The sequence below is a fragment of the Gallus gallus genome, chromosome 2 (assembly GCF_016699485.2).
Source record: "Gallus gallus isolate bGalGal1 chromosome 2, bGalGal1.mat.broiler.GRCg7b, whole genome shotgun sequence".
NCBI classification, from domain to species: domain Eukaryota; kingdom Metazoa; phylum Chordata; class Aves; order Galliformes; family Phasianidae; genus Gallus; species Gallus gallus.
The window spans coordinates 39,051,118-39,078,384 of record NC_052533.1 but is presented as its reverse complement, the minus strand read 5'-3'; the positions used below and the strand labels follow the sequence as shown (position 1 = coordinate 39,078,384).

Below are 27,267 nucleotides of genomic sequence, written 5' to 3'. Positions count from 1 at the left end.
GTAGCAGTACACCCAGATCCCTTATCTCTTCCTCTTGCAAAATGCCTCCAGCTGAAGTCCCCTCCGTTCCCTCTCTTGTGGGTCACCGTTGCACCACCACAAGGTTTTGCCAGCTGTGTCCCTGTGTCCATACCAGTTCCCCTGCTCTCACTGCCTTAGCACCTGTGTCCTCAGTTTGCCTCTCACCCTCCAGCAGACCTGAAGCAAAGGTTACCAGCTTCCCACCCAAGAAGCCAACCCAACAACAGTGTGTTTTGTTTCGGATAACCAGAGCGCTTCTTGCAAACAGGTTAAACGGGCACTGCATCAGCCTGTCCTGCACCCTGCAGTGAAACAGAGCATTTAAAGGCACCTTTAGGATTTAATCTATTAATGGCAACTCACAAAATAAGAACAAATTGCAGTTTGATTTAAGCTGGGGGTACAAATCTGCTCAACGACTTTCCATCTTGGATAACTTTGAATTACACAGAACTGACATCACTTCCACTACATGACAGCCTATAAATTGACACCAACCACATGGCACTACCCATAAAAACATGTGTCAAGGAGACACCAACAAGGAACAAAACATCAGAGAGCTTTACATCGTAAACATGCAATCATATGCGTCTTCTGGCTCCTACTACGATCTCTATAGATTGCATGGTTTATTTCATTCATTTGCATCTGAATGAAGCCAATACAATTAGCAGAGAAGCCCTTATAGAAAATCTGTCCAAACAATTTAATCTGCATAAATTACTAGAAATAAAATAAAAATCTTATTTTTTCTTTGAAAAAAGATAAATGGCTACGCTTAATAAGTGGAAAGGAAATTTATTCCCACCACTGTCACAAGCAGTCAAGCACAGAAACAAACAAGGAAGACAAGAAAGAAAAAAAATTATTTGTATTCAAAAGTATGAGAAAAATAATTTCTCTTACTTGACAACCTGAAAAGTCTCTCAGCTAATAAAAACATCTAGAAAAGATTAGCCTTTACTGTAAAGCAGTGATCAAAAAGACAGCACGGTAAAGGAACTCAGCTGGACCTTCTAACGTGGGACTACAGATACAGTAAGTAACCTTTGCTTCACTTCTCCATTTAGAAACTTTGCATTGTCAGGAAAGACCTACAGAGAAAAAAAACCAACTTGTTTCAAATTTCCAAGAAGCCACACAGTACTTTTATCTTAAGAACCATGCAAATAAAAGCAAAACAAATCCTTTGCTCTATCCTTTACTTTTTGTGGAGTAACCATGTTCACTCTCGTGCAGAAATTGCTGATGTTCATTATAGGCACCAGGCTCCATGTCAGACATCTCATATGACTCAATTAGACTCCACTATGTATACATCATATTTCAACATGGAAGAGAGAGAGAGAGAGAGGGAGAGGGAGGGAGAAATAAAGACAGAATGAGCAGAAAAGCACAAAAAAATAGCTGCTGTAAAAATATAAATTAGGATAAACGCAGAATAAATACTATTAAGTTAAAAAATATATATAGCCACAGAAAGCCCCAAACACTGTTAAAACATCAGATATGTCCCCGCTCATTTGTACAACACAGCATCATTTTGACAGTTCTTGTTTCTTTTCTAATGTGTATTTTTAAAAAATAAAAAACAACAGCAACAACATAACTCTGTATGTTCAGCTGTCCTGGTTTTCACCCTGGAGAACAGAATGTGCTTTGTGGGACTGATTCCGCATTACTGAATTACTGACAACTTTGAAGTTCTTTGATTTTTCAGGGGAAGCAGAACAGACCTCTATGAGTATAATTTCTATTCAGAAATATCGTTGTTAATCAACTACATGAAATACTGGCAATATTCTGCATATTGGAAATATTCTGCATGAGCACGCACAGCTCTCAGGATGATGCACTGCACAGTGAGAGCAGCAAAAAAGTTTACTTCTGAACTCCCTTCCAACACTCAACATTGCCCATAGGAGTGGGAAAGCTATTGCGAAACAGCGTTACGCAAAGACTCACAACATACGCACTGACAGTATCTGAGCAAATCACTGCTCTCAGCCTCCCTTCTCTGCCCATCTGCAGTCTTTGGTATGGAACAACTATATCATAAAAGCTCTTATTCACACATGCTTTTGATATTACACTATTTAATCACATACAGCTGTAGCTGATGAGACTGTTACAAAACACAATTTTAATGCAGCAGTGGAAGCAAGTCCTGGAGACACATCAACCATTTTTCCCTCTACATAAAATTCTAACATTAAAAGACTTTTCCTCAAGAAAAACAAAACAACACAAATTTATAAGAACAGCCAACTCATTCTTTAAAATCTGCTTCCCTTCCTGGACACTCTGGAATGGACTTGTTTGCAAGCGAACTTGAAGTCCCTGTCTGGAGTATAGATAGTGACAAATCTACTTCTCCACACCAGAAAAAATAATAACAATTAAAAAGCCCTGCTTGAAATTACATGCAGAGAGAATGCTGTCCAGGCTACTTACAGCAAGACCTGAAATGAACTCAGGCATCCTGCTTGGAACATGTCTTTTCTTATCTACTTCTTAATTCACGGAAATTTAGGAGCTAGCAGCCTGACCATTTTTACAATGATATTTGAATTCGAGTACAAATACAGCATCGTGCTAACTGTGAAAGCCCACGGGCGTTAAAAATCAAGCCAGTAATTCGGAAGGGCACTTTGTATCGACTATTCTACATTACAGCAAGCTCTGGGTGTTAATAGATACAGTAGCATGTATGTAGCCTAATCTGGCAAATGCTTGTAACTTAAAACTTTCCCTGTGGAAGCAATGCGGACTCTTGCAAGATAAACCTGCATGGCACACAGGAATACAAATGCTCAAAAAACCTAGATATTTGGACATTCTTTTCCCACCTTTTGTGTTTCAACAATTTACACTGAGAAATGCCATGAAAAGAAGACCAACGAAGAGATTCAATATTATCTCAATATATATCATCATGACTCTTACAGCAACAGGAACACTTTTATTCACATGTGACAAACAGTAAAGAGAAATGAACAGGTTCATATATCTCTGTGTTTTCCAGAAGATCACCACTTTTACATTCCTTATTGTTTAAAGCAACTGGCAAAAACACTAGGATTTTGGGTATTAACGCTTCTGACAAAATTACAACTAGCCTTACACATTTTTAAATGGCACTTCAACAAACCCACGAGCCCTTAAGGCAGCTCTCGGCGGCACTGAAAACACACCGCACCACACTGAACCCAATGAGGGCTCAGTGAAAATCAACTTCATTCCTCGAAATGCACTCCTCTATTTGCAAGTGTTTGCCTCCACTCTGGCACTATCACATGGGCTCCAGCTAGACTTTTGAGCTCTGGCGGCAATCCAAGCTGCAGATGGTTGGAAATGCAGCCTGAAATCAGTGTGTGGTTGATGAATTACTCCTTACACCTGACCCCTGCTTCACACCAGGCCCCGAGCACCACCAGCCTGAGGAGGCCTGTCAGGCAGCGCCAGAGCTGGAACGCTCTCTTCAAGGCCTTCTGCGGGACCAGATGGCCAAGAGCGGGGAACGCCATAAACTCGTTAAGCAGAAACACGAGCGACAAAAAAGTACGGGATTGGTAGGTAAGAGGTGAAGAGAGGAGAGAGCTCCGTGCCTATTCCAAAAATACGCTTTCTAAAAGTGGCCAGCGGAGCAAGCAAGGAGGCGGCCTGCTGGCGTGCAGCTGAACGAGGTCCCTGCTCCCTGTGTGCCAAAGAATGCCCTAAAAAAAGGAAAAGAGGAAGCGAAACAAAACAGAGGACTTCATCCAAACGCACACACCCAAACGTGCACTCACAAAGCGACTTTCTGGAGTTGAAGCACAGCTGGGTACACCTGTTTGCATTCCCCAGCTGGTTGCTCTTCAGGTGGGGCAGGTCCCTGCCGTGCCATGGCCACGCTCGTTCAGCCCCTCCTGCCTGCGGGCCGGGCCGTGCTCTTCTCACACCCGCAAAGAAAGGATTGCATTCACGTAGGCGTTGGGAAACTGCACTTGTGAACACAGACAGGAGCCAAGTGTGCATCAGGCATACTGGGATTAACATACATTGTGGGGACAGCTGATGCTATCTCCCTGCTGGGGGTATTTCAGCCTCCTCACCGGGCAGCAAAGTCAACACCGTGAGAGTTAAACTCCCAACCCAAACCATGACTAATAGATAGGAAATATCTGGAGAATGCATGAAAGCAAATCACACAGAAATAGCTGCTAAACGGGCGTATTTCTAGTCCAAAAGCAGGTACAGCGATCGTAAAACAAGCAGTTCCTGACTGCAGGTACCTGTGACACTCTCTCCTTCCTACCCTAATGATTCAGGGTTTTTCTGTAGGCTGCCGAGCGAGCTTCCTCAGCACTAGGTCTAATCATAAACTGCAGAGGACAAAGATAAAACATTGCGTCTCCTAATTTAAAGAGGCTCTTTCAAATACATTCAGATAGTTTAGGGTGTTTTTTTTTTTTTTTTTTCCCCATTTCACATCATTACATGAAAGTTAACGTTTCTCAGTTTTGCTTTTCCATTGTGCAAAAGGGCAAAGAGAAAAGAATTTGCTTTGGCAAGCAAGAAACTAAACAAATACATTTGGACCTCAATGCAAGATTTGGTCTTGTTATCATTTTATACGTGGCCACTTACAACACACAGCTCTAAACCAGTTGCTTGAAAAGTTACGCCATCAGTGAGGATGCAGCTAAAGCAATGTACTTAACAGCTCCGAATTTAATGCAAAGCTGCTATAGGTTCTCATCAAGTATTGCCTCCTTGCAATAGTCTTTGCAGCGAGACCGTATGACTATCTTCAACTTACAAGAGTAACAACAACAACAAAAAAATGTTTCTTTTGAAGTAAACTCCGAGCACGAGACCCCACTCTCCGGATCTGCCTGGAGAAATTCAAACATCGTATTTCCAAACTGCAGTTGTCAGACAGCATCCTGACAGAATGAGAAAAATAAGGTTCTATATTTCCTCCAACTCAGTGCCTGTCCTTAGGAGACATATTGAATTCCTTGCAATTGTCTCACAAATCGGCCTCCTCTGCCCCTCTTTTTTTCAGTTTTGGATGACACGGAGTTTGTCTAAACCTGCAATTGAAGTTACAGCTTCAGTGGTGGCATCTGCTAATTAAGACGCACAAGTAAACTGAATAATAAGAGTACGTGCTTCATGTTGCAGAAAAGGCCACAAAACACTTTAAAAACTTGAATCAATCAAACAAACATATGGAATCCATTTCTTCCTATTTATAATCCCATTACCCGTATAGCTATTCATTTACACCATTTCAGCATAACAATGTGCAAGCTACGTTGGAAGACACAAACACAGATCGTAGACTCAGATCTTAGGCAGCTCCGTGCTCCCCCAAGAGAAGGACGTGGTGCACAGTAATGCAGCGCTTCTCAGAGAGCAACTGAGACAACTCCACAAAACAGGCACAGCACAACGCGGCGCTTCACCCAGACATGCCAGGGAGCAGAGATTTCAGAACTTGAACACGCTGCCACTCAGCGTTTCACAAGCTGTACACAAATGGCACAAGAAATCCTGGAACTTCGTCCTTAATTACAAATGGATGCACCCTCCCTCCAACCCCCCCCCCCCCCCCCCCCCCCCCCCCCCCCCCCCCTCAGCACGCATTACTGTGAACACGAAAAGACATTCTTCGCTAAGAGATGAATCCTACAATGTTTGGTACAAAGGAGAGCTTTGAAAAAATAAGTTAAAGTTCACAGTACTATTGGAGTCACACAGCGGTTTATTAATATGAGTTGCTCAAACAGGCATGATAAAAGATACAGCTCTCCGCCACAATGTTATTTGATTACCCGAATATTAGCTTTAGACATACAATGGATCTAACTGCTTTAAAATGTCCCAGAAGCTGATGGCTAGCTTTAAGGTAACAAAATCCAGATGCTGCCTGTCTGCGCTGCTCCAAACTCTCAGGGTCTATGGAGGAGGAAAAACTCCTACGCATGTCTCCATATATGCATGTGTGTATGTGTTTATTATTTAGGTTCTACACACGCACTTAACGTGGAGCAGGGGAAAAAAAAAGAAAACTAGTATCATATAAACCACAGCACTGATTTGCCATGTTACCTGTCCTTGCAGTAATGTGTGCGGAGACAGACACACATGACTTTTCACCAGGTTGATAATTTTATATACCAGCTATAAAAGTGCATGTAATTTAGCTTTTTCTTACCATGGCCTTTCTTTTTTTAACCTAATGCTTTAAAAAAATTAAAATAATAATAAAAAAGTGTTGCTATTTTAAGCTGAAATGCAAGGTCTGTTTCCTTAAAAAGCTTCTTTTATGAAGTTAAAAATAGAAAGAGCAAAAAGAAGAGGAAAGAAGGACTGACAAAATGTAAGCTACGTGAGTAAAAGGCATGGAATGTCCAATATTTCTCCTCCAATACTCGAGGCTATTGTTCTTTCAAAAAAAACACCATCAATTGTTTCATGTCCTTGGCTTGCCACGTTTTGAGGAATAGCATCAGCCTGCGTCCCCCCAATCCCCCAAACAGTTAAAGCTATGGGCAATATCGCAGGCGAGCTAGTGAGGGGCTGCTGCTGCAACAGCAACAATACACACTAAATGGCCACAAAGGTAAAATGCAATTTGGATCGACCTTGAAAGAAAAAGGAGGAGGGGAGGAAAAAAAAAAAAAAAAAAAAAAGCAATAAAAATCACTTCAATATAAAATTAAGAGGTTAAGTTTCATATAAAAAATCTGCACAATGCAACGAAAGAAAGAGCAAACAAACGAGAGGTAACCCTGTGACAAATTACAGGCTGTAATCATATTGAGTGGCTCTGGTGTCATCACGACTCAGCCCAGCCCGATTCCCAGTTTTGACAATTAGTTAATTTATATCATGCAGCAGTCTGGCCATAAATGTTAACGGGAGAGTAATTTCATTAACGGGGCAATATAACTTCGCCATCAGAGCTGCGAGCAGACCAACGTGCTTCAGAGCCTGCACAGTCAGCCCCCCCCCTCCCCCCCCCCGGCACCTCACACACGCAGTCACACGTCAAAGGTCCCATGTGTTAAATCTACCACGTGTGTACGCAGGGGCAGAGGCATGTCTGTGTGCCCTGGCTATTATTTTTCCACAAAAAAAGGGTGCTGCTTTAGTGGCTGAAACTGTGGCTGGGAGGTTATGCTCACAAACAGTCTTTTTAAAAAAAACTATTATATTTTATTTTTTTATTTTTACCCTAACGTGGCTTGAAAACTTTAGCTTTAGAGATCTCTTCTATTACCGTCACTCAGTCACTCAGGAAATCTTTTCAGCAAGCAGACTCCTCCACAATGACATTATGACATTAGAGAAACGAGGCTTTAATTAACCAGCTCATGGCCAGGTTGCAGCAACCTCGCTCAGCCCCTGTTGAGGACACAGGCCTGCTCTCTGGTCCACTGGCATTTTTAAAATTGGGAAGAAAGACAGAAAAGAAAGAGCCTGTGAGCAGATACACGCTCTGGAAGTAGCTGCCCTCTATTTTCAGACCTTTTCGGCGCAGCAGAGTGCGGCCGTCTCACCCTTGCCATGCAATGAGATACTGAAAGCAGCGCAACCCACTGCCACCAACTCCGCCAGATCTGCAGGCGGCAGCTCCTCGCCCTCCCCAGCCCTTACGGCATCTCTCACACAGCTGATTAAAAGTTTGAGCTCCACAGACAGCTCTTCTAATGGCAAAACACCTCTGAGCGCCAAATGGACCGGAGGGATCACTGGAAGAGCCCCCGGAAAAGCCCTCCATGCCTGATGCTGTCCAGAGTAGCCCTCACCCTATGCCATACTAAGCATGCTACCTGCCTGGCGTCGTGATAGTGTTCAGACCAAACAATAAAAGGAATTGGCCGACGCCAGCGGCCCTTGAAATGAAAAGAAAAAAAAAAAGAAGAAGAAAAAAAGAAAAAAATAAATTAAAAAAGAAAGAAAAAAAAAAGAAGAAAAGAAAATGAGAATAAATCAATAAAGCCGGGCACAGGCAGCGACCTTCCTGCCGCCCTCAGCCTGCTGCCCCCCAGCCCGAGAAGCGAGGGGCAGGCAATGGGGTGAGCCCACAGCCCCTGCCCTCCGCAGCGCCCGCCGCCCTACCTTAGTTTGGAGATAGTGGGGGTAGTAGTAGGTGTACTGGGGGTACATTGGCTGCTGGTCCAGGCGTTTGCCCATGTAGCTGGAGTCCTTCTGGCTGGCGCAGGGAACTCGGCGGCAGGGTGTAGTGCCCCAGGGCCTTTCTTCCTCTCACGCCGCTATTCCTGACAGTGAGGGCTACAGCGGAGCTGCCTGCCGAGACTTCCTCGCCGTCTGCCGCCCGCTACTTCCAGCGCAGCCCAAATCGCACAGGCGCGGACATCGATGTGCGTGCGGCTGTGGGGGGTGGGGGTGGCAGCCCCTGTCCGCTGCCCGCTGCGTGACTCCGCGCTGCCGTGCCCGGCCGGGAGCGTCCTGCGAGCGGAGACAGTGCAACTCCACACCGCCGCCCGCTCAGCTCGTTCGCTCTCCTCGTCCTCTCCCCGCTCTCGAGCCCTCCCCTCTTCTCGCTCCCCACCCACCCCCCTTCAAAAAAAAAAAAAAAAAAAAAAAAAAAAAGAGAGAGAGAGAGAGAAAGAAAAAAGAAAAGAAAAAAAAAGAAAAAACAAGGAAAAATAAAAGGAAAAATAAAGGGGAAAAAAAAAAGAAAAGAAAAAAAAAAGGGGGGGGGGAGGGAAGAGCCTTCCCCAGCCTAGTTGCCGCTGCCTCCCTCACGGAGTGACATGGTGCTCGGGGCTCGTCCTGTCTTTCATTCAAACCCCCTCCGCGCCGCGCCGCCGGTGGGAGGGACCTCGGCGCGCCGCTCCCCCGGGAGGGCCGGCACAGGCCCCGCCACCGCCCCGCGCCCCCGCCCCCCGCGGCCCGGAGCTGCCCTGGGACCCGGGGATCGGGGGATCCCCGCGCCGCGGCTGCGTGTCCGTGGGGTGGTTCGATCGCGGCAGCCGAAGGTCGCGGAGCCGCGGCGCCGAACGGGGAGGGCGTCGTCCTGCCGCCGCCACCGCCACCCCCCTCCGCATCCTCTCCTAAACGGCTCCGTGCCGTCACGCAGCACTTCCTCGAGAGGCCGGGGGGCGACCCGGGGCCAGACATATTAAACATATACTTTGTTACGGCGCTTATATAAGACTTGCTTATTGAAAGTTGGAACAAAATGGAGGAAGAGGGTAAAGAGGAAACTCCCCCCTCCCGACCCCGCGTGCCTCGGGAGCACACGGAGCTCAGAAGTTACCCGCAGGCCCCGCCGCCCCGCGGGACCCGCCGGACCGTGGGCGTGCACCCGGCGGGCGGCCCAGGTGAGGGCGCGGCGTGGCACCGCGCGCGGTGCGGGCGCACACCTGCGGGCATCGCGGCCGCGTGGGCCGCTGTCAGAGCCGGGCCTGGAGAGCGCAGCGTCAATCACAGCGAGAAAAGTGCGTGAGGAACAAAAATGTTTCCTCCTGTACGCAAACCCCTGCGTTTCTCTTTCTCAACAGCAACACCAAAATCTCATATTCCTTCGGCGCGTCATCAGATTCCTGGGCCTTTCTACACTGGCTTCAACCTATTTATAATTTTGGGGGGAAAAGCGTGGGGCGGCGATTTCTTTTTGTTTCTATTTCAATCATTGATAGTATTGCAGCAGGATTGTCAGCTGCTGTATTATCAACCAAATTGCTTCAGGAAAAAAAAAAAAAAAGAATTATAAAAAGAATTTCTTTAAAGGGACTCTTCTCAAGGCTGGGAGAGCTAAAATTGAACTTGCCAGCTGTGTTTTGGTTTGTGGCACGTGCTTGCACATGACAGGAACATGGAAGTATCACACTTCACGCTGGCAGCTCGCTGTTCATGTCAGCAGAGGGTTTTGTTGTGGATTCCTATAGCTGCCCCGTAATCAACAGGCAAAGGGAAACAGCGGAAGGAAATGGGCAGCACGGGAAGCAATGGCACATCCAAAGCGCTGTCTGCAGCACGCTGAGGTTTCATGACCAAGTAGCACTCGGGTACCTGCCCACATGGCAGGAACAACAAAGTGCCACACACACACGAGTGTCCGGCCCTTGTTTCAGGAGAGAAACTTTTGGGGAAGTTGTTCTCTGTTCTCAACGCACTGGCACTTGCCCATCTCAAGGAGCACTGCAAAGCACAGCCACCAGCCAGCTTCCCTGGTACTGCAGGTACAGACTCAGAAGAAAGACCCCAGCTGAGCAAACCGCTGTTTGTCCTGCAGTCTGGGCTGGTCCCACGGAAGCTGGGAGCAGGGGCAAAAGTCAGAAGGCAGACAGAAGCAGCCAGAGAAGCCTCGTATTTCCAGCTCATAGCCCTATGCTTACTTGCTCCTCCTGCTCAGCTTTAAATCCACTGCCTCTCCCAACAGTACACGATCCTCCAGCAATACTCCAGCTTATGCTCCTTTCTCTCCCCCTGCCTCCCCAGGGGAGCAATTGACAGTTGGAGGGTTTGTAGCTATAAGGCCGAACAGGGATTGCTTGGCACAGCACTGTGGTTTCAACACAACAAGATTCCAGTCACTGTTCGAGCTGTTTCTCCCTCACCTTCTTACTCCTCCCTCAGAACATTAACACAGTTTTAGTTCCTAAGTGGTTCAGGCTTAGAAAAGGATGTAACCAGATGTGGGAGAAGAAAGAACCCATGTGGAGTACAGGGTGAAATGAAAAAAAAAAAAAAATAATAGTAATACTGAGGAAGTAGAGAAACACTGCACACTGACTGAAAGCTCTATTTGGACATGCAAGGTTTGCTGTGGCCATCATGTTGTGACCAGGAAGAACTATTCTTTCTATCCCATCTGACTGCTGTGAGCATTTCATATCATGCTATAAGATTACAGCACAAGATTTCCACACATGCCCCACTGCATGCTCTGACCTGTAGTACCAAGTTTTCCCAATTAGGAACACATTAGGGGGTGCAAGAGAAGTTGGGCTGTTCTGGTGGATGTTAAGCTGGACATGAGCCAGCAATGTGGCCTTTCAGCCCATAAAGCCAACTGTATCCTGGGCTGCATCAGAAGAAGCATGGCCAGCAGGGTGAGGAAAGTGAACCTGTCCCTCTACTCTGCACTGGTGAGGCTTCACGTGGAGTACTGTGTCCAGATGTGGAGTTCTCAGTACAGGAGAGACATGGACCTGTTCGAGCACATCCAGAGGAGGGCCACAAAAATGGTCCAAGGGATGGAACACCTCTTCTACGAGGACAGGCTGAGAGAGCTGGGGCTGTTCATCCTTGAGAACAGAAGGCTCCAAGGAGAACTGAGAGTGGCCTTTCAGTGTCTAAAGGGAGAGGGGCAGTAGAAAAGAAGGGGACAGACTCTTTGGAAGAGTCTGTTGTGATAGGACAAGAGGAAATGGTTTCATACTAAAAGAGAGGAGATTTAGACCGGATAAAAGAATAAAAGTTTTTTTACAATATGGGTATTGAGGCACTGGAACAAGCTGCCCATCCCTGGAGACACTCAAGGTCAGCTGGACGGGGCTCTTAGCACCCTGATCTAGCTGTAGGTGATCTGTTTGTTGCAGGGAGGTTGGACTAGATGACCTTTAAGGGTCCCTTCCAACTCAAACGGTTCTATGACTGAGCCGATGATTCTATCATTCTCTGCGCTCACTGAGCCTGAGTCCTAAACACGCAGATGCTTTGAGTTCCCCTTTACACCAGTAATCCTGGCAAGGTGCTGAGCACTTGCACCATAAAACAGAGCCTGCTCATCACCTCACATGATTGCGCCTTCGGAGATGCAAGATAGAGTGAAGCCAGTAAAAATAGAAATCCAGTACCGAAGAGTGGGGGGCCAAAAGGGGAAGGCGGGAGGCAATATAGCAGAGCAGAAATGCAAATGAAGAGCCACAAAAGCAGATTTAGATAGCACACAGCCTCTGAACAAATGCTAGTGCTGAAAAATGGAAAATTTTCATTTGCAAAATATAGACATCAAAAAGATCATCTGTGACTTGGGAGCACACTGTTTAAATAGAATCCCCTTCATTTTCTGGCCTGTGCATTTGAATAACCGAATCCACTTGCAAACTAAAAGAGCAGTTTGCCTACTGAGTGTTAAGTATAAATGTTCCTCAAAAGAAAAGACAAGCTGTTCAGTCCCAGCAAGCACCAGCAAGCAAACTTCCCAACTTCCCACAACTGGATGCTCATTATCAACCCTGACCGGGGAGCACTCATGGGAATCCAGCAAGAAAGCCAAGTCCCAGTGCACCTGAAAAGGAATTGCTGCACCGGTATCACCCGATGTATGGGGAGATTCGCAAGACAGGCGAGCAATAAGAATCTCTTCGACAGGAAATTTAGAAATGAAATGAAATAAATGGGAACAAATCAACTGTAAACCAGACAGCCAAATACATTTGAAGACAGACACCAAAGGATATTAACTCAGAAACAACCAATGCTGTGGATAAGCAACCTGGAGTTAACTGACAGGAAAAAAAATGAGACTGCTTCTCCTGGCAGACTGAAGTAGAGAAATTACATGTTTGGATGTATTTTTACATTTCATGAAATACAGATTTCTTCATTCACAAAAAGAGAGTCAGAAGAAAAACACAGACACCAAGTGGAAAAATGTAATTCAGGGGCCCTTTTTTACTAAAATGCAGTTGTACATACATTCTTTCCTTTTCTCTTACTCCTCCTCCCTTTCATTTTCCTTCCCCTTTCCCTCTTCCTTTTCCTCTTCTTTTTTTCTCTTTCCCTTTCCCTCTTCCTTCTCTTTTCCTTTTCCTCTTCCTTCTCCTTTCCCTTCCTCCCTTTCCTTTCCCCTTTTCCCTTTTTCTTTTCTCCTCTTCCCCTTTCCCTTTTTCCCTTTCCCTTTTTTTCCTCTTCCTTTTTCTCTTTTCTCTTTTCCCCCTTTTTCCCTTTCCCCCCTTTTCCCTATTCCCCTTCTTTCCTCTTCCCCTTTCCCTTTTTCTTTCCCTTTTTTCTTTTCCCTCTTCCTTTCCCTTTTTTTCTTTCCCTCTTCCTTTCCCTTTTCCCTTTCCCTTTTCCTTTCCCTTTTTCCTATTCCTCTTCTCCCTTTTCCCCCTTTTTTCTTTCTTTCTTTAATATGTTTTCTAGCTGTTTTATCAAAACAGCTTCTCAAGTCACATGTATCTGCATCACAAAACAATTCAAGCATTTTCTAGCTCCTCGCTCTTGAAAAGCACTAATACACATTCTAGAAGGACCAACTTTTATCAAAATTTTCTAAGTCAGGACTAGAGAAAATTCTTTCGTTCAGCAGCAGGAGTACAGCTGCCATCACTTAGAGCAATATAATAGACTAAGGAAAAAAAAGAACAGCAACGATTATCTTGGGCTTACATTTTTGACACTGTCTCTCTGCTTTTATTCTCTCTATTTACTCATTAAAGCTAGTTTCAAAGGAGACCATAGTGATGCTTGACAGCTTGTTTACAATGGGTTACAAGAGGAATACTGATTTTATTTCTGGATCTGTCAGCTCCTTCAGTCCAGATACTTTAAAACTACATTGATGAACACAGGATCTTGCTATTTATTAGTTAATTTATCAGGTTCATTTGCCTAAGGATAATTAACGCAATTTCTTTCAAGCAATATATCCTGGTGAAACCAGGATCAGTAAAGCATGCAGTAGGCGTAGAGGAGGTGGAGAAAAAAGACACCGGGAAACGAAACAGCATTGCAACAGTAGAATTAGGTGCCTCTCTAAAGTGGGGGGAACCACAGTTTCCAACCCTTCCTGGAGTTCCAGAAGGAGAGACCCCAGTATTAACACAGTGGTTGTTCTTCCCTGTCCTGGTCTGATCCCGCCTCCTGCCCCCCAAGCAGCATTTGCTTGTGACAACTGCAGATGGAGCTGCAGACAGGTGAGATTTTGGACAATAGCTTGCCACAATAGCTTGCCACAAAACTACCATTAGATATAATAATTTTTTATCTTATCATCTTCTAGATTGATAGTGTAGTTCAGATATTTCCACTGGTTGACATTTAAAGGTCCAATCCTAAAGGATGTCATCAGCGACAGAGCAGAAAATTTCAGGAAAAAAACAGTGAGCATTCACTGATAGCAAATTGTTTGCATTTTCCATCTGATACAATCTTTTGCTTGCACGAGCAAATGAAACCAGCAGCCAGTTGTACAGACAGTCCAACATTATGTGTTGCAGTCCACTTTCTGCAGATGTTAATGGACACAACCACAGTAAACAGTAGGAAGGTGGTCAATCCCTGGAACAGGCTCCCCAGGGAAGTGGTCACAGCTCTGAGCCTTCCAGAGTTCAAGGAGCAGCTGGACAATGTTTTCAGACATAGGGTTTGAATTTTGGGTAGTTCTGTCTGGAGCCAAGAGTTGTACTCCATGATCCTTTTGGGTCTCAACTCAGGATATTCTATGACTCGAATTAATGTTGCCTTTATCATTTGTTTACAGCCTGTTTCATATCCTCAGAAGCCTTGCATATGTTGATTTGTTCTGTGATGTGGAAGAGAATGGAGTGACACAACTGACCAGTGGCAGCATCCAAAGTCATCAAAACTGATGGTTGTCTGTCCTCACCACCATCATGACAGAGCGAAGGCCAAAGCAAATATGATCAGAAGGTAGGGACTGGTGCTTTCTCAGCACTGGAGGGGATTAATGAATGCAAAAAGGGGTCCAATGGCAGAGAAATGCAGCATGGAAACATGGGAGAACAATACAGGACGTAGTGTCCTACTGCTGCACCCTTAAATAGGACCCACATCAATCACTGAAGGCTTTCAGAAAACACCAGGATTTCACACAGGTTAGAAGACATCCCTTTCAAAGGATGTGTTTTCTCTAGCAGCTCCACATCACAAAGCAGTAAATACTGAGCCTGTTCTTGAGTCTATACTCTTAAGATAAAAAGGGCAAGCTTTTTATGCCCCCAAACAGCGGCAGGACTAACCAAGGCCATTTTGCTACTGCAGCACATTAACTTGATGCTACCAGCATTACAAGGAGCACAATTTCAGAGAGCAAATTCTTCACTTCCCACCTTCCTCCCTCCAATGTCCTGCTTACTAGATGCCTTCTCCACCCCTCTGTTTACTTAATATCAGATTGTAATCAGGAAACACGAGCTTTTTTCTTGAGGAAGTTTATTTCTGAAGGTAATGGAGAGACGTAAATATGCCGCCTGTTTACTGAGGCTCATAAACACATAAGAACACAGGCAATTAATTGTCACTGAGAGAGTTCCAGTGAATATGGAAAATCCTAGCTTTTTAGGGCATGTTTAAATGAATTTTCACCCATCACGTACTGAATTACTTAGTGAGATATTAATTTTGTGCTCCAACTGAGGGTAATCACAGAACAAACCGGCATTATTCACACTGCTCTCTGAAATTGCAGTGAGGGTAAGCTTAAGAACAAAGGCCAGTGGGAGTCAAGCCTCTTGACTTGAAAGGAATTATCTCTTCCTCTAATTGAAGCGAGGGCTGTTTTGTTTTGGTATTTCTTTCCTTCCTCTTGCTAAATTTCCAACAGCACTCCTTGGGAGAATGTCTTCTTGCAATGGGCTGTCACGGTTAAAGCCCAGGATCAGCACCTCTCTGCATGGGAAAATTCACTAAGATGAATGTACCAGCATCCCTGGCAGCTGGAGTTATAACAGTATAGCTCTTCATGCGGGCATACGCCACTAGTGGCCCCATGTGCGTAAGCCCAGAAAGTTGAGAGGTCCAGGTCCTGTTTGCTGATGCTGCCCCTGCCTGGGCCTGTGACCTTGAACAAACCCTTTCTCCACCTCCCTCCTTCCTCGCTCAGTCTTGTGAACTTCAATTGGAATCTTTCTGCAGTGAGAGCAATCTCCTGCATTTTATAGCATCACAGGGGAACCTCAATTTTGGTAGGGCACCACAATGGCACATCACCAGAAATCTGTAACAGCGTGTGCGAACAGCTTGTTCTTACACCATCCAGACAGCTGGTGTTAGGTGACTTTCACAGGCTGGGGCATTTTTTTTGCATGGGAAAAAGTTAACAATAGGCAAGAACAGAGGGTCATCTCAGGCGAAATTCCTTCACTATCAAATATAGTACTTTCAGCTTTCTCTATAGTTATCCTCCCCAGCATGCCAAGACACATTTCTTCTCGTCTCTTTCATATCTGGCAGGATTTTTTTGTCCACTAAATAACTCTTCATCTAATGCTGGCTGTAAATAAGGCCTGAAGGAGCCTTGGCTAATAAATTCCATTTCATTTGCTAATAGTCCCCTTTCTAAAATGCAGTAGAATTACAGCAATACCCTTGCGATTTAGCCCAAAACTTTATTCAAAAGCGTTTGTAAAAATACTGCTTTTCAATTACTACCACTGCAAATCTTATGGTTATGAAGAAATCACAAAATATGACTTTTTTCTGTTGTTGTTGTTCTAATTTTGATCTTTGATTTTATTTTTTCTCATAAGAATCCTTTCTGAACTCAACTGCAGTCAAAGTTTCCCCCTTTGGTCAGCCTGAAAAAGGAAAAAAAAACGAAGTCTAAAACAAGTCTGTAGCATTTTTTTTAAAATATCTTTTAAATTCTTTTTAAAAGAATTCTTTTTTCCTATATGTGTAGGAAAACATTGTTTAGGAATTATTCAAAGTACCAGCATTTACATCTGTCTCTAATGAACTGTGCTCATTGGTTGTTTTGTTTTAATTGAAGTTCATGACTGGGAAAAGCAATTTGCACTTTACCTTGCCCCAGTAAGCCCTACAGTAATTCATAGTCTATTCAGTCCAAAGTGTTTCATAAATAAACTAAAAACACGGGTTATGAGTAGATGTAATCTTTGGATCCAACAAAATGCTATTCTTCTTCTCCTCACCTAAACACAATCAGGAAGTGAAGTGGCAAGTGCATGAAAACGCTTACTAGATCCTCTAGTGCCTTGTTATCAACATGTAAAGCTTTCCCGCGACACTACAAGAAAAACTGTAAGTGTTCACTAATATGGAATCAAAAGATTGTGTGCAACAGTTCCCAACAGAGGGGGAATTTCCAGCTCTCAAATTGTTCCCTGCCCCGATACAGAGTACAGGCACAGCAAATAGAGAACGAATAGAGACGGGTCGGAAATTCTGCGCGCAGATAAGCTGAAGACTTGAACCCATTCCCTGTTTTTCAAGTCAGTTCACTCTTCTGTAGGAATAATGGCATTTTTTTAACAGACAGTTTCCATTTACCACAGAACCAATGGAACCTGCCGTGCGAAATCAAACTTTATGTCACGCCAGATTACTGTCCATCATAACCAAAGAAAATTTATTGAATGGAATATATTTGGCTTAGGAAATCTGTATTTTGTCAGCTGCAGTATAACTCATTGTCCATTAAACAGCACCAAGCCCATTCTAAACAGAGCACACTCTATAAATGTTTAACCTCCCAATCCTATACTTGTCAACTTTCCAGAACAAAACTCAGGGTGATACCTAACATCTAACAAAAACAGTCAGGGCTGCCTCTTTCCTGTACCAGAAAAATTATTTGGGCAAGAGATCATTTATTTCCTGCAGACAGACAAATGCTAATTATAGTTCAAATCTTCCCTCTTTTTCCCCCCTCTAGCATTTATTTCTTTGTCCTCCTCCCTTTCTGAATGCATCTCTTCTTCAGTCTTTCCCATCAAATATCTTTTGCCTTCAAAAAAATCTTATCAAATCTCTACATTCTCCTTCATCTACAAGTTATCTGTTTTGAGAATAATTTGCCTGCTTTCTTTTATGTATTCCAGCTAGAGATTTTAATAAAGCACAGGGACTCAATGCTACTGTATTTTTATTAAGGGATGGTGGAAACTTTATAATGATTTATATTCACATTCAGCAAACGCTCTTCCCTATTGTTCTACGCTATTCACCTCTGCTAACATCCTATTCCCAAATCCTTTCTACTCTGTAATCCTTCACTTGTTTTGTCTCCCCTTCATTCCTGTCCCCACCTAACCCCTGTCTTGCCAACATGAGTACTTTCCTTTTCTTAACCTTTTCTCCTTCTTTTCTTTTTGGTTGCCCTGATTTCTCAGTCACTGGTGCTTTAGGCTCCACTGATATTTTCCTACTTATGTCTCAGGTCTTTGAATGTAGAACCAAAATATTCCTGGGGAGCAAAGGACTCTTTTCAACTTGCAAATCTATCCCCCTAGGTTGCAGGAGAAAGCACTCTATGCCATAAACACCTAAATTCCTGTCAGTTGAGGTACCTCAGCAGGCTTGGGGACAAACTTAGGGAGTTTAAAATATAGAGGAAGGTGAGGATATTAAGTTCATTCACAAGGGAAGAATTGGGTCTGACAAACTGAAGAGCCAATCAGTTTCACCTCTTACTGAATTATTTTCAATAAAACAATATGAAGAAGTTTCTGCTGAGTATAGATATATTCTCCTAATAAGTGCAAGTTGCACACCCTTGACATCAACACACTTATCTTTTCATGATCCCACAGCAGCAAAATATATCAGCTTAAAATGTAAAAGCAATCTTTGCCAAAGATTCCTCACCTTGTATACAACAGAGTAAGAATGATGAGAAGAAAACACTCTGAAGGAGTATGAACAAAATATTAATCTTTTGATACACTTTTCCAGCTAAAATACTGGCACAACTTCTGTTTGCAGATAATTTGTGGTTGGGCCATTTGGTACATTCCCACAGAGCAAAGGTAGGCATATTTTGTTCTGTTAAGAATTTGTAGTAGAAAACAAACAAACCAACAAACAAAAAACTCACCTCAAAAGCCTATTTCATTCAGTTCAGAGTTTTAGCATTAGAGACATTTTTCTGCTCATAATCTTATTTGAATGTTTTACCAGAAGGGTCTGTAGCATTCTGTCACTGTGATTAATTGACATTTCCCATTTCAGTTAACTACTATTTTTACCTTTTGAGTTGAATATTTTCATCCTGTAGATCATTTCCTCTCACCATGAGGTTGAGAAATTTCAGTCAAACCATTTATCTTTTTTGTTTCTCAAGGAAGATACAAAGTTCTTTTTTGCTTGTTTGTTTGTTTGTTTTTCTTGTGTTGGAGCAAAATGATGCTAAGTGGAAGCAAGAAAATATCCAAGTTCATCCATCTTCTTTTCCTCAGACAGTGTCTGGAAGGAGCCCGAGAGAAGGTAAGATTTCTTACTGCAATTTGCAGAATGAAGACCTGAAATTTTGATCAGTCTTTCTGCTAGGGATGTGCCTTTTGCCTATTTTGACAAAACCATCCAAATATGGACACATGGGAGTCCCTGTGTGCACAAAAAATGCACCACCAGTGCTTCTGCGCCTATTCCCCTGGCAGCTTGCACAGAGCTCTTTTTGCAGTGGGAAGAGCACTTGCCTCCCTCTTAGCAGTAGAGAGCACAAGTGGGATGCAGAGGCACCCAAGGAATGATGTGCACAGCAATACTGGTCTCACGTGAGCAATGTGGCATGAGACACACAGCACAGCTATAGCAGGAGGTGTTGGCACCTAACTCTAGCAGTGCTAGGAGGCCTTGCTTTATTTTTGTAAACTATGAAACTGCTGTGGCACCAGGGTGTCACCTATGGCTCACTGAGATGAGGAGAGAGCCTAGGAGGAGACTGAAGATTAAGATGAGGGCAGCCTATGTTATAAAGGAAGACTGAGACAATAAACCAAGGCACTGAATGTAGAAGGAGCCCAGTGCAAATAGATTTTATGGTCTAGAGTGGAGAATGATCAGACAGAGAGCTGGAAATAGCTGTGCAAAATGGGAGGTGAGATTAAGAACAGAGAAAAATTTAAAAAGAAAAAGAATCAGTGATGGCAACCAGGCAGTTAAGAAGATCCAAAGGAATTTGGGGAGCTAGACAGGACAAGAGACCATGTTGGTGAGGTCTCACCTGTAGTACTGCATCTAAATGTGGAGCCCTTAGTACAGGAGAGACATAGAACTGTTTGTGCACATCCTGAGGAGAACCACAAAAATGATCCAAGGAATAGAGCGCCTACAAGGACAGTCTAAGAGAGCTGGGGCTGTTCAGCCTTGAGAATAGAAGGCTCTGAAGGGACCTGAGGGCAGCCTTTCAGTGTCTAAAAAGAGAGGGGTTGCAAGAAGAAAGGGGACAGACTCTTCAGCAAGGTTTGTTGCGAAAGGACAAGGGGAAGTGATTTGAGACTAAAAGAGAGGAGATTTAGACTGGATATAAGAATTTTTTTTTTTTTTTTTTTTTTTTTTTAACACAATACAGGTGGTGAGGCACTGGAACAGGTTGCCCAGAGATGTGGTGGTGGAAGTCCCATCCCTGGAGACATTCAAGATCAAGCTGGATGGTGCTCTGAGCACCCTTGTCCCTGTTCATTGCAGAGGAGTTGGACTAGATGACCTTCCATGGTCTCTTCCAACTCAAACAATTCTCTGATTATATGAAATGGGGGCAAATGGAAGGGGCAGAGACATACATGAGGAGAGGAGAGGACAGCCCTCATCTGCTTCCTGGCCCCAGATGACGTTGAGCACACCTCTGCTGTCAACAGCAATGACCTACTCCCAGTTGCAAAGCATCCCAGCCCTTCTAGCACTGGTCCACATAGATAACTAAAACCCAGTACTGCCAGGCTCTCCATGTCTGTGTGATAAATAGAAAGATTTCAACCTTGCTGACAATCCATTTGTCAATATGCCAGGGGATGGCATTTTCAGGTTATTTTTCTTTTTTCTTTTTCTTTTCTTCTTTTTTTTTTTTAAAGCTAAAACCCATTCCACACATAAATTAAATTAAAAGAACAAGGGGGAAAATTCCATACAATCCCACATTTAAGGTTAATGAGTAATGGGATAATTATAATGAATAATAAAAAGATAATGAGTGTTCACAGAGAAGCCCATTACAACTGCATAGACAACCATTACTCTGTAATTTTATACCTTTTGAACACTTGACTTTGCAACCGTAATGCTTTTTTAACATTGTTTTTGCCTGTGTAATGATATATAACAATCTCCAGACACCATCTGCAGTCTTCATATTTCCTTGATCTCTTTCAAACAACTTTTAGTACTGGATATGAGAAGAGGAAAGTGATTACTTCACTGAGCAACAGACAGGAGATAAAGAGGGATGCATCCGGTTGTGTTTTTTTCTCCTTATGTTCATAGTTCCTGTCTCAGCAGTTAGGACGGTGTCACAGGTGCTTAGGCTTGGTTTCTCTGTTTAAAACCTCTGCATTCATGATGATTCTGTCAAAATTTCTTCATTCCGCAGTTTGCTTTTCCCATTGGTCTGACAGCCAAACCCGAGTTAATGAGGCTTCAGGACACAATTAAATACTTAATATTTTAGTTAGGGTTGTGGCCAAAAGGAAGGCACCAACCATTTTCTTGACTCCTTTTTGTCCGACACTGTGCCGATTACTTTAGCTGTAGGCATTCTCCTTCACTGCTTGGCCCCTGCTTAGCCATACTACTAGGCACGTTTTTTTATTATTATTATTTTTTAAATTGGAAAGAGACACTGCACACTTACAGACTATCATTATATGTCACATTTACTGCTAGGAAAAGCCATTATTAATAAGGGTTGCTTTTGCGTTTCTTCAGGCATTACATATTTTAGCTGCAAATGTCAACTCTTAGCTGGTTCTTAGCTATTGTTCCCACAGTATCATAATATCACTAAATGCCCTGTAGGACTATCCCAGCTTCTTGTCACTCTAGCAACTCTGGGTCACCTTAAAGTCATTGCAAGTCCCTAAACATCTGCATCACTCAGACTGGAATCCTAATGTGTACTGTGTAGCAACTATTGCCACACCACCTGCATGCTTATATGCAGGTGGCTCTCTTGGCAGCTGAAGTTTCTATTTGAAATAAAAGAAACTGTTTACAATAAAGAGCAGATAATTTGGGGGAGCAGCTCAGTGATTTGACTACCTGTGTGACACACACTCTCATTTCCATCTGCATGACCCTGAAACAGTCATCGCAATCCGAGTGTAAAAGGGGAGTTAACACTACATAGTATTAGATAAGAGCCAATCTCTAGTCAGCACTCTTCAAACAGCAAGTGAAACATGCCTTCAGTGTAAAGTGAGAGATCAAGCAAGAGGAAACGGCAGAGAAGGAGGACAGGGCAAATGAGAGACCCACTCTGCATTCCTCTCTGAGTTGGTCTTTTCTATTATTGTCAAGCGCCAGGCTGCAAGAGAAAGGTGACAGATCCCATGCTCAGCAGTCATTCACTTGTTCCTCAATGTTACAGTGAGCAGTATGTGTAAAATACAGTATCTACGTCTGTTAACATGTAAATACCGATACAGAAGTGGTGAGGCAGTGGAACAGGTTGCCCAGAGAAGTGGTGGATTCCTGGTCCCTGGGGACACTCAAGGTCTGGCTGGAGAGGGCTCCAGGCAACCTGATCTAGCTGTAGGTCTCCCTGTTTGTCACAGGAGAGCGGTACTAGATGGCCTTCATGGGTCCCTTCCAACTCAAAGGATCCTATCATTCATTCTATAAATTTATGCAGTAATTTAGTTGGCTCCCTGCACAAAAGAAGCAGAGTAGTGCCTAATTCAGTTGCTAGCCCAGTAACAGCACTAACCAAATGGCAGGTGGTATTTGGATACTTAGTTATCTAACTCCTCTAAAGTTGAATGGGAACAGAGAATCCGCATTCCAACATGCAGTCTTGAAAACGGCCATCTCTGAGCCAAGACGACAGGCGGCTTTACGTACACAAACACCAGAGCTCATGTAACCCAGGGTACAAGCAAGATGCTGGGCGACAAGCGTGCTCGGGTCCTGCAGGACCGTCTGGAGGCAGCGTGATCCAGCTGAGCAGAACCGTCTCTTAAACATCGCAACCATTCCCTGAACCAGCTACTGAAGCCCCTTCCAGCAGCAGACTTTACAGGCTATGCACCCCGCTGCTCGCGTTGCCCCAGGAGCCGGCCCTGTGGCTGTGCTCAGCGTGTGACTCCAGCAGCCCTCCGCGCGGCTCAGTCCCCAGCACTGGCCTCCTCCCTGGGGCTGGCGGTTGTTGCACGTCTGCCAGCACAAATACCAGCGCCTTTTGGCTGGAGAAGAGGTGTCATACCAAGCCCGGGATTTCTGGAATATGATAGCAGGATTTCTGCAATAGCTTGGTGGAGCTTCTAACTTTCCACCTTAGCTGGTTTATACAATGCATGCAAGTACGTATTAAATGAAGAGTTGCAAAGTAAACAGCTAAAATTTCTGGAGTACCAGAATTAAGGCTGCTTATATCACCTTATCTACCCCCTTGAGCCTACTCATTAGAATAAAATCTGATTAATTACATGTAATGCTAACGTCGGGGCCCCTTCCTTCTTCTCTGTGTTGGATGGGCATTTCTAAATGAACGACCAATACTTCATATTTTACTTCCTCATTTTTTAATATCACATTTACTGTACAAACTCTGCTCTGAGACAGAATTATTAATGCTTGCACAGACTTTTGAGCAGGTGTTTTTCACTATAGTGACAGCATGCTTTATAACACATGTAAATTTATCCTCCTAACACCCGGCATGATAAAGAACCAGGTTCACCTCTAGTTAACAGGTAGGCAATTGAGGCAAATACAAAACAAACTGAAAAGACAATGCATGTTTGGAGCTCATTTTGGGAACGACTCTAGGTGTTCAGGATGCTGTGCATCACAGAGGACAGTCCTCCCAAAGCCCAAGAGCCACACTATATGCTGACTGTCCCAAACCTAGCTGTAAACCAGGGGCTTCAAGCAAGCCATTGCTGTTCTGATTCCTCCCCAGCATTAAATCTGGGAGCTCCTTCTTGAAAACATGGGGCCCAAGAGGGTTACAGGCCATTCCTGTCCCCACAGCAGTGAGACATGTAGAGCTGTGGCCATCAGGTTCTGTTCTGAGCCCCTCACCCACATGCTCGCCTCACTCTTCTCACTCAGTAAACTTAATCCTTCTCTTACAGCAACAGAAGAGAAGGATTTGATGGGAAAGGATAGAAAAACTTAACAATAAGCAGTCCAATCAACCCCTTTCTATATATAAGATTAATGGTAGAGAATTGTAAAATTATCAGAGAATGAAGCAATAATTTTATGAAATAGCTCAAATACACTCCGAAGGATTAACATCCACAGTAGATTATCCCCTCCACACTAAATTGGGTAATGGATTTCTCTGAATAGGATATTTCTTTATAGTAGAAGCATGAGATGCTCTTTTTAAGGAGATATATAATATCTGAGTTTACAAATGCCTTGTTTTCTCTTGCTGTTTGCTACAGTCACTAGAAGCTGTGACCCTGACTGGTGACCTAGGCACGTACTGTTGGCTAGATGATTTAATATAATGGGGAAGAGCACACAAGCCACGCATGATCTTGTTTGGAAAGAGAGCAGAGTTCTCTGCTTGAAGATTTCTGGTTGCTAATGGAGTTCAATGGGACTCGAGTAAGCAAAAATAGCATTGTGGTTAAGATACTGGCCTAAACTTGGAAGATGTTTTCTGGTTTCTGGCTCTGCTGCAGACATCCTGTGTGTCCTTGGATAAACGCCTCTTGTGAGGCTAATTTCATTTAAATGCTCACGTACATAGTAATGAGCCTCATAAACAGCCTATAAATATAATCACTTGAAATAATTTTTAAGGTACAATTCCTTGTATTCTGTGAGGAATTTCATGTGCTCTTGGGAAATGGAAAAGCGCATTCTAAGCTAGAGGCATGAGATGAATTTGGATCTATCTCAGTTTCAGTGGCATCTGTGTGCACATTTAAATTTGGCATGTGCAGACCATTATGATAAAAAAGAGCCTACATTATTTGCACTATTTCTTATTTTCTTTCTTGTGCTGAAGTTGTTCCCAATTATAGCAAGCTGGATTGTAGGAAGCAAGGAGAAACACATATATAGACAGACGATAATATATTTGAAATATGCATTGGCTTTGTGTCTTTTTTTGTTCAAAATTAAGGCTGGGAACATCCTATAAAATCTGTGTGCGTGCACAGCAGTTGTGATTACTCACACAGGTCCTAATATGTACATCTGGAAGTTACATGCCTTGACATATACAACATATGTAGCTATGCAGTTCATAAGTAAACTTTCACAAGAAGAGTGGTCCTAGAGCAAATGCACATCTGCCAAGTCTGCTAATTAGGATGGTATCTTACCATTTGTGGTGCAAGCTAGTGCTGTAGTGCTTCTGGGGGTTTGCTGGTGCTCTGCCTCTGCTACAGATATCCAGAAATTCCAGGTAAACAACCACCACTCACAGCAGATCTGTGTCAGGTGGGCAGTAAGCACAGTATGCCTTGGACCCTGAGGCCAGCCAGCAACACAATCTGTACCATGGTTTGACCACCACAATGCTCTCTGTTTTGTCCCTCAGTCACTCCCCAGCTTCTTCCTTTTCAACAAGATCTCCCCCATCATATATCCTTATAATGACTATCTAGTTGTTGACCCTCTGTTGCTTATATGAAATAAAAAGTAACTGAAGAAAGAAAAGTATAAAAGGACCTATTGTAAGACTATACTTATTGTCTGTACCTACCATCTATGTCTAAGTCAGGTTTTGTTTAAAATATATCTACCAAGGTAGATGTCTTACCAGGGATATTCCATTATAGAAGGTTCTTTTGTGTGTGTTTTATCGTAATGTATCCAGTTAAAAAGATACACACATGCAGACATTTCTGCAGGGTTTATTTATAAGCAAAACAGTGCCTGTGTTTGAAAACCCACCTCGTCAGGAATATGCGTACTGTAAAACAAAGAGTCTACTAGTATGAAAACGTTGTTGAAGATACTCCTGATGGTCAGCAGTGGTTCATTACTCATTTGTAAAGTAAGGGTTGTTCTCTTTAAATCTCCAATAGTGTTCCTTGCACCATGTCATGTTTGCAGATAACTAGTAATGACAATACCTAAAATCAATCAGATTGCTGCCTCATAGTCTAAAGTAGTTAAAAGATGCAGACATTATCAATTTCTAACATGAAATGAAGCAAGCAAGAAGATAAAATTAAGGTAATCCAAATGTGATCACTTCTACTGGGGGGAAAGGAAAAAATAGTACATTACCACATTTTATTTTTCCTTCTCCTGGATGGCAGTTCTAGTGTACTTGAGTTACCCAAGTGGATTCCAGATCACATAAGGGCAAAGGTGTTTCTGAAATCGACCCTGCTGTATGGTCTCTCAGAGAATTAAGAGCCTTGGCAATTAGGCACAGAGTGTTACCAAGCAGCATCCTTTTGTTAGGGAAAGCAGAGAGGACATGAAATGAAGTACCAGTGCCTACTTTCCTTTCCTCTCCAGAATGGCCTGAGCTATTAACCAAATGTCTCAGCACTGGGATGCCGCAGTAACAATGAGGCCTGTGGCAAGGCAAGAATCTCTACACTCCCAAGAACTTGTTAATTTTGGCAAGTAAGTTATGTCTGGGGAGCTGAAGTGGAGAAAATGAGGATGTAATAATGTTGCAATGCAATATTATAACATTATGAATAACATTCATAATGCCATCGGATACATTCCAAAAGAAGACTACAGATACAGAAAAAAAAAAATTGGCTCATATTTCATTGAAGCTGAGATACGCTGACAGTTCAACAGTAAACTCTATGTACAATTACTCAATAACAGGTTTTACAGCAAGCTTGGTTAGTTTCCTGCTTGTATCCTTTTGGCACTCACTTTTTTTTTTTGTTTTGAAGTGTAATGACAAGGGCATTGCTCATGTTCACTAAAATACTTCCAACTACATATAAGCTGTGATCAGTATCGCATTTACCACTGTCTCACAGTGCTCCTATATTAGTATTTTCTATTTCTTAGGGTAACACATTTCCAATACACGCATGGAGTAAATCCAAAATGAGCCTTAAATAATCTTGTTCAGGGCAACAGAGAATAATGACTGTGTCTTCAGTGAGGGGCATAATTACAACAAGCTGTCAAAGGAAACTTTAAGAAGGTTTGGGGGCAGGGGGAATTAAAAGCTATTTACCTCTATCAAAGCAGAATGAATAAGGGTAATGAGTAATAACCCTGAGAAAATGACAACAAAAGGGAACATTCTCAGCACCATGAGTGGGAAATTAATCAAGTTCCTCTTTTGTTAACAGGTGTTGCACAATAAATTCCCTCTGTTCCACCCTGAAAAAGCATCCTTAATATTAGAAAGGAAAAGTTCAAAGAAGTAAACAGGTAAAATATTACCTTGTACTTAGAACA

At 43.3% G+C, this 27,267-nt stretch overlaps 1 protein-coding gene across 9 annotated transcripts in view; it reads right to left on the bottom strand.

Moving 5' to 3' along the window:
• The window catches only part of RBMS3 (RNA binding motif single stranded interacting protein 3), a 698,917-nt gene that overhangs the window by 434,536 nt on the left and 237,114 nt on the right, over positions 1 to 27,267 (bottom strand). For 4 of the 9 annotated variants that reach the window (XM_004939421.5, XM_040696277.2, XM_004939422.5 and 1 more), the window contains exon 1: positions 8,140 to 8,547. The exons of the other annotated variants lie outside the window; for them this stretch is intronic. In XM_004939421.5, coding sequence (XP_004939478.1) covers positions 8,140 to 8,214 — 75 coding nt within the window. In that variant the 5' untranslated portion in view covers positions 8,215 to 8,547. Of the gene's footprint in view, positions 1 to 8,139; positions 8,548 to 27,267 lie in introns of those variants that run through there. 9 annotated transcript variants of the gene reach the window in all.